We start from the raw sequence: 8,980 nt of genomic DNA, 5'->3' as shown, positions 1-8,980 counted from the left end.
TAGAAACAAAATTCTTATTAAATATTATTGATTATACGCTTCTTTTCTTTATAAGGCGTGGCTTCAGATTGTGTTATTAAGTCTTTATCTTTGGATGGGAAGATTGTGTTACAGTAATGAAATATGGTGTCAATATACGCATATCAATTGATTTATTATTATATATATGTATATATACATACATTAACATATATACTCATATATATATATATATATATATATATATATATATATATATATATATATATATATATATATATATATATATATATATATGTGTGTGTGTGTGTGTGTGTATGCGTGTATACAGTATATATATACATATACATAAATTAATATGTATACATATATACCCTTTCACCAGGTTTTGGTATCCCCATTCAGATAGAGACCTACATCATATATATATATATATATATATATATATATATATATATATATATATATATATATACTGTACATATATATATATATATATATATATATATATATATATATATATATATATATATATATATATATATATATATAAATATATGTATGTATATATATTTATATTTTTATATATATATATATATATATATAAATATATGTATGTATATATATTATATTTATATATATATATATATATATATATATATATATATATATATATATATATATATATATATATATATATATATATATATATACTGAATAGCATCAAGATGAAAAAAAGTTCAGGTAGTATTGATGGCAGTTCTTAGACAAATAGACCTAGAAAACAAATCAAATCCTAAATATAGATAAGTATATATATATTTGATAATAATAATAATAATAATAATAATAATAATAATAATAATAATAATAATAATAATAATAATAATAATAATAATGTTCACGATATAACCCAGCCAGGAACGAACAGACAAGAGTCTGGTGGCGAAGATCAACTCGATGCGTTTCAACATGATGAAAAATTCATTTCTCTTCCAATATTTACACTTTCCGTCAACTCGGGCACTGTACATCCAATTTCCCTAGGTGATTATCCTCTGTGCAGAGAACTGTATTCCCATTAATATTATGTTGGAAACTAGGAAAAGGCAAGGAAAAGTTCGCCCCATTATTATTATTATTATTATTATTATTATTATTATCATCATCATTATTATTAATTGCCAAGCTATAACCCTAGTAGGAAAAGCAGAATGCTATAAGCCCATGGGCTCCAACAGGGAAAATAACCCAGTGAGGAAAGGAAACAAGGAAAAAATTATTATTATTATTATTATTATTATTATTATTATTATTATTATTATTATTTGCTAATCTACAACCCTAGTAGGAAAAGCAGAATGCTATAAGCCCAAGGGCTCCAACAGGGTAAATAGCTCAGTGAGGAGAGGAAACAAGAAAAAATAGATATTTTAGAATAACATTAAAATAAATATCTCATATAAACTATAAAAACTTTAACAAAACAAGAGAAAGAGAAATTAGATAGAACAGTGTGCCAGAGTGTACCCTCAAGCAAGAGAAATCTAACCCAAGATAGCGGAAGACCATGGTATTGTTCGAACTGAACACACATACTGTTGTTTGTAAGGGAGGAAGATATGCTAACTACCGTCGTATTACTGTCTACAATATATTGTCTACTGTGCCTGGCAGGTGATGTGGGCATAAAGTTCTTATGGCCATATAATCAATGTTTATAAATACGCTACATACGGTTTGAGTCTAACGTGAGTGGTGACTGGTTGATGTAAGGACCATGTAACGAGCCGAGAGAAGGTTGTGACTCAAAGGCAAGATGAAAGTAACTGAGTAACTTTATTACAGAACACTCGCCTTTATATACAAAAACTCAATGCAACAGGAAATTTCCTGTTCAACCGACACCGCACCGATTAACAGTTAACGGTGAGAAAAACAGACACGTTATTTCAGGTTCAATGTTAGTGCGAGGGGAGAGCGAAGATACAAGCATAATATATACACAAAATTAAATGTCGTTACTATGTACGATCGTGTGACACACGGTTGGTACAACCAAAATGTCAATACGTAGCATTATTTATCTTTTGTTTGTTATATTTTATATTGTAAATTTTAGCTTTGATAGTAACTGTACAAAACTCCGATATGAAAGCGAGTTGATTGTAGGTTTAACGAGTATCGATAATATGGTATTGGCAGTAATGGGTCAAACTGAAACGTAAAGCATTGGAAAAATCTATTTGCAGATACAATGAGACCAGAGAGACCCATTAAGACCCCATCAATAGACAATAGTTTACGCTGTCACCACTTTTTTTTTTTTTACGAATGGCAAAGTTTTATCACTAACCAGTCTTTGTGACATGTCGCAGACCAAACGTAATTCGTCGCAGACCAAACGTAAATTGTCGCAGACCAACAGTGATTTGTCGCAGACCAAACGTAGTTTGTCGCAGACCAAACATAATTTGTCGCAGACCAACAGTGATTTGTCGCAGACCAAACGTAACTTGTCGCAGACCAAACATAATTTGTCGCAGACCAACAGTGATTTGTCGCAGACCAAACGTAACTTGTCGCAGACCAAACATAATTTGTCGCAGACCAACAGTGATTTGTCGCAGACCAAACGTAACTTGTCGCAGACCAAACATAATTTGTCGCAGACCAACAGTGATTTGTCGTAGACCAAACATAATTTGTCGCAGACCAACAGTAATTTGTTGCAGACGAAGCATAATTTGTCGCAGGCCAAACGCAATTTGTCGTACACCAACAGTAATTTGTCGCAGATCAAACAAAATTTGTTGCAGACCAAACGTAATTTGTCGCAGACCAACAGTAATTTGTTGGAGATCAAGCTAAATTTGTCGCAGACCAACAGTAATTTGTTGGAGATCAAGCTTAATTTGTCGCAGACCAACAGTAATTTGTTGGAGATCAAGCTTAATTTGTCGCAGACCAACAGTAATTTGTTGGAGATCAAGCTTAATTTGTCGCAGACCAACAGTAATTTGTTGGAGATCAAGCTTCATTTGTCGCAGACCAACAGTAATTTGTCGCAGACCAAACGTAATTTGTCGCAGGCCAATAGTAATTTGTCGCAGATGAAACATAATTTGTCGCAGCCCAAACGTAATTTTTCACAGCCCAAAACGTAATTTGTCACAGACCAGCAGTAATGAAACTTAATTTCTCGCAGATTAACAGTAATCTGTCGCAGACGAAACATAACTTGTCACAGACGAAACATAAATTGTCACAGACGAAACATAACTTGTCACAGACCAAACGTAATTTGTCAGAGACCAAACGTGACCTGTCGCAGACCAAAGGTAATAGGCACTAGGATTCAAAGTTAGATGACATTAATTTTAATGGGACATCATAGATGACAGTGTAATCCTATGTTTTTTTTTTAGAAATATCAGAACCTTTCATCTGAAAATTGAGCTCAATTTCTGTCGACATGGTCCTTACGAACAGTACAACATACTTAGAGAGAGAGAGAGAGAGAGAGAGAGAGAGAGAGAGAGAGAGAGAGAGAGAGAGAGAGATATTTTGTATCTAGCAAAATCATTTTGAATCTTTCAGTGTGGTCAATTGTGTAAAATGTGTAGCCTACTGTTATACAATAAACGCAACATGTATTGAAACTGATATTGCATCAGATTTCATTGTCAAGGATGACCTTCGATCAAAGGGATTAACCGGTGATGAAGTGTGGGACAGAGGTAGATGGAGAAAGCTGACCAGAAACATCGACCCCACACCTAGAAGTGGGAAAAGATGTAGACAAAGAAGAAGATTATTATTATAAGTGTTGTAGCGTATGTTTTAAAGTATTAAATCCTTTATAAAGTTACCTCAAAGATAGGATATAATTCTTATTTAGTTCAGGATGTGAGATTGGAATCTCTTATAATGAACTCGACTGTTCTGTTTGAATTGTTTATTTGTGAACGACGCCAGTCAGTCTATGCAAGACTCAGAAAGAGACAACGAGAGAGTTCTTATACAACGAAGTATTATTACGTCCACAGTGAATATGCGACGAGTGTGGAATAGGTTAAATATCTTGCTAATAGACTAATATTTCAGAGGTAAGTGTCATTGCTGGAATCAAACCTTGTCTGAACATATTGATTATAATATAAAAGTTAATGGCCACATCAGGACATGCGTCTACACACAGACACGCTTGATTAAGTTAATCGCACGCGCACAAAGATCAACTATAAGATGATAATTATTATTATTATTATTATTATTATTATTGTTGTTGTTGTTGTTAGCTAAGCTACAACCTTAGTTGAAAAAGCAAGATACCATAAGACCAAGGGCTCCAAGACGGAAAAAAAGCCTCGTGAGCAAATGAAATAAATAAACTACAAGAGAAGTAATGAACAATCAAAATAAAATATTCCAATAACAGCAACAACATTAAAATAAATCTTATATAAAAACCATAAAATGAAACTATTACAATAGAATCTCAGGTTGTCTTAATATAGACCTCACAGGATTCAAATTTCTCCCAGTTCTCCCAGTTATGTTAAGGCAGCAAATATGATAAAACAGTTTTAACTCCAATAAATCGCTTCCAGAAATTCGCCAGCACGAAATACAAATTCTGTCTCCGATAAAAGGAATAGATATGATCTGCTTGAGATCGGGAATAGCCAGAATTCGCAATGCCATCCAAAAGAACTTTCCATATTTTTCTCATCGCCGAAGAGCATTTCTCGCGGGATTTTTTTTTTTTCTCTGTTGCTTTGAGTCTGTTTGCAGATATCCTGACGAAATCCTTGAGGATTTCAATTCCTCCGGGGGAAGTGGAAGGAAAGGTAATTTCGCGGGACGTTTTGAAAGTCGTATATCGTTTTTTTATCTCATCCGAAGTAACGAACTAGTGTCTGCCGCGGAGGAATTCCTGCACATTTCCAAGAATGGTAAAGAATACCATTCCGCCAGTTTAGATTCCTTTTTTTTTTTTTTTTTTTTATTTTTTGAGAAAGGACGAGTTGGTAGGATTTCTACGTTTCCATTTAGGAAATATCTATTTCTGTATTTTTATTTTTTTATCTAAATTGATTGAAAAACTCTTGCATCATACTGATGATTTTTAGAATTTTCTCGATTTTTTTATCAGCAACTAATGTACAGTTGGACACAGGAGATCTCGGTACACCTTTCTCTGTAGAAATACACCCTGTCACTCCCTTACTTCCCGGAGAATAGCTAAAAAGCTACTGTATGGAGACCAAGCTGGGCTGGTCTGAATACAGGAACTCGTCCCGTAATAAAGGTATGACTGGTTACACTTCCTCAGAGCAAGGCGTACTAGAAATCACCGTATCCAACTGTACCTGTGCCACGTGTTGGTGGAGACAGGTAAAGGCACCTACTCGTCGAGCCCAATTTATTTAGAGGAATTTTGACTCAAAGTTGAAAGAGAAAATGCCCGCTTCTCTCCACAGGGATACAGAGTTACAAGGTAGATAAAGGTGACCAGAGAAAGGTATCCTTTTCAGTTGATCAAGACGAGGAATGCTAGGAATTCTCAAATGAACTGAGGGTTCGGAAGGTCCCGAGGCCTTCCGTGAACTGTCCACGTCTGTCAGGTTTTTTAATTTAGGTGATGGACAGTTCGTTTCCAACTGGTGTTGTTTGAATATGCGTTAGTTTTCTGCCGTTTTGATAATGCTCGAATTTATGAAATAATACGCGATCGACTTTTTTATTCCAGCAATATGTATTTTATTTTTTTTCATTTATTTATTTTTATTTACATAGGCTTTCTTTATGACCCATTATTATAATCATCAGTTGTGGTAATGGGAGATGGTCAATGATCTTTAAAAAAAAAAATACATACTGCTGGAATGAAAAGTGACGATATAATAATAGTATCTATTTGAATAACGAATATTGGCCGCGTGTTATTCAAAGCCTCACTCACACCACCAAATAGATTATTCAGTCATTTTATACAAACTGTAAAGTTCATCCTACTCCTTATGACGTCACAAAGATGTATTATTCTTAATATAAATCATGATTTTGTTATCATAATTCATTCCTCTAAAAAGAATGTTATAAAAACATTTTATAAGAGACTGTCTCTATATATTTTGAAAATATATAACTCTAAATCCCAAACAGTTAACAAAAAAGCTTCGTCCCCAGTAATTATACTCATTTTTTTTAATGAGGCGCATTTGCACTGATTTGCAGCGGTGCCCTTTTAGCTCGGAAAAGTTTCCTGCTATTTGATTGGTTAGAATTATCTTGCCCAACCAATCAGCGATCAGGAAACTTTTTCTGAGCTAAAAGGGCACCCCTGCGAATCGGTGCAAATCTGCTTCACTAAAAAGAATTGACTATAGATAGTGTTTGACTGTAATTTCATCGAAATTCGGACTCTGATTGGCTATAACTCCCTCTGCTGTGATTGGTTGTTACATTTCTTTACTATAGCTTCACACACACACAAACATACATACGCGCGCGCGCCGTACGCACACACGCACGCACACATCTAACATCGTAACCAAAACAGTTAATCTTTTTTTATTCATTCGAATAATTTACATTATATTTGAAAAGTAACAAAATACGAATTACAGTCATGTACTGTTATTCCTTCCCTATATACGCTTCATTAAATAGTAGTATATATATATATATATATATATATATATATATATATATATATATATATATATATATATATATATATATATATATATATATATATATATATATATATATATATATATATGAATATCAATTATTCAATACCTCATTCAAACCAGTAAAGAGAATTGGTATTCCCCATGACGTCACAAATACGTATTTTTCTTAATAAAAATAACTATTTGATAAATAGAATATATCTCCTTGATAACGTATGTTATAAAAACATCTTATTAGGGACTGTGTCTATATAATTTGAAGTAAATGTATCTCTAATTCCCTTAAAAACTAAATAGAATTAAAATATTCCCATAACTCTTGGGACCTCTCTCGTGGCGGGATATTCCAGTCCTCTGATTGGCTGTATCTTCTCAGCTGTGATTTGTTTACAAATTCTAACATCGTAGCCATAACCCATTTCATTATTCCTTCAAAAGTTATGTATTTATTTAGTTTACGCGTTTGAACAAGACCCATTATCTATTTTATTAGTCAATTCATAATATTTTGAGTTTGTTTCCGTAACAATTGTGATTTCTTAATCTTAATTTATATATATATTAAGTATAGGTATTTTACCGCTACCTAGTTGTATTCATTCATAAAATACGAGATTGCATGACGTCATATATACCCACCAATCAGAGCTAAGGACGAATCAACCAATGAGAGGCCAGATATTTCCCGCTAAGGCATAGCATAGGGCGAGAAGGTTTCTACGACTTATGGGCTGCTGTTGACAAATGACTCAAGTTCACACGACCCATTTCGTTAAAATCTAGTTAAAATGTTTTTTTTTTTTTAATTTAATTATTTAATTAAGTCATCATCATTTATCTGAAATAAGCAGGTATTTTACCTCTACCCTTTATGACGACATATTTCCTATAAGATTTTGGTAATCGTCCAAATTACGTTATACTTGAAATGTATCAAAATATGTTTACGTAATTACTTCGTTGTTTACGCTCTATATAATAATAGATCACTCAGACCAGCAAACAGAAGCAAAGTCCTGCTGTTGATGACGTCACAAAGATATTTTCTGTATAAAAACAATGATTTAGTAATCAGAATCTATTCCTATAATAAAATATTATAGAAACATTTTATAAGGGCCTGACTATATATATATATATATATATATATATATATATATATATATATATATATATATATATATATATATATATATATATATATATATATATATATATATATATATATATATATATATATATTGAAGAAACTATATCTTAAATTCCCTGAAATACAAAGGAAAAAAATCTTTAATAGCGATTTTATGGAAGGAAATTCAGGCAGGTTTCTCGAACAGCAAACTCTCTTAACTGTGATTGGTAGTTGCCTTCGCTTACTACAGCTAAACAGACGCACACTCGCACACTTATCATCGTAGCCAGAACACAGTCAAGCATTCCTTTGACTATGACGTATTTATTTATTTTATTCCCTTTAACAAGATCCATTATCTATTTTTTGCGAAATAAAAAAGAATCTTTAGTTCAAGTGCATAAATATTGTCATTTTTAGTCATAATTTATCTGTAATAACCATAGGTTTTTCACCCGTATCCAGTTAAATTCATTCATAAGAATATGATTGCATGACGTCACATACAACCACCAATCAGAGGTGAGTAAGAATCAGCCAATTAGACTAGAGATATTTCCCGCTAAAACTGCATAAGGTGAGAGGGTTCCTCTTCCTTATGAGCTGCTGTTGGCGAATGAGTTAAATTCCAGCGAGGTATTTTGTTCAAACGCTCTAGCTTGAAGGGGGTTACACTCGGGCACACTATTCCATCTCGTTTCTCTTCCTCTTGTTTTGTTAAAGTTTTCATAGTTTATATAGGAAATATTTATTTAAATGTCATTGTTCCTAAACTATATTATTTTTTCGTTGGGAAAATAGCCCAGTGAAGAAAGGAAATAATGAAAACTAGAAGAGAAGTTTAAGAACAATAATACCCATTCAAATAAATCTTTCATTCATAAACTATAAAAACTTGAAAATAACAAGAGGAAGAGAAACAAGATAGAACAGTGTACCCGAGTGTACCCTCAAGCAAGAAAACTCAAACCCAAGACAGTGGAAGACCATGGTACAGAGGCTATGGCACTACCCAAGACTAGAGAACAATAGTTTGATTTTGGAGTGTCCATTTCCTAGAACGTGCTTTATCTTAGAAAAAAGGGCTTGTTGCATATGCAGATGATGCTACCCTCTTTGCATCAATTCCATCTGAATGTAGATCTGGGGTTGCTGAATCCCATAA

At 32.8% G+C, this 8,980-nt stretch overlaps 1 protein-coding gene across 1 annotated transcript; it reads left to right on the top strand.

Annotated features, from left to right (window-relative positions):
* The first annotated feature begins 2,348 nt into the window (after positions 1-2,348).
* Positions 2,349-2,672, top strand: LOC137654170 (adventurous-gliding motility protein Z-like). The gene has a single exon (XM_068387808.1). The coding sequence runs from the start codon at positions 2,349-2,351 to the stop codon at positions 2,670-2,672; it is 324 nt and encodes a 107-aa protein (XP_068243909.1).
* Positions 2,673-8,980: the final 6,308 nt, after the last annotated feature.

This window comes from Palaemon carinicauda, chromosome 15 (genome assembly GCF_036898095.1).
Source record: "Palaemon carinicauda isolate YSFRI2023 chromosome 15, ASM3689809v2, whole genome shotgun sequence".
Taxonomy (NCBI): Eukaryota; Metazoa; Arthropoda; class Malacostraca; order Decapoda; family Palaemonidae; genus Palaemon; species Palaemon carinicauda.
This window is presented reverse-complemented; position numbering and strand designations above follow the sequence as displayed.

Bases quoted from the DNA above. Each gene is read 5' to 3' on its own strand.
- LOC137654170 (XM_068387808.1), top strand. From the start codon at position 2,349: ATGTCGCAGACCAAACGTAATTCGTCGCAGACCAAACGTAAATTGTCG.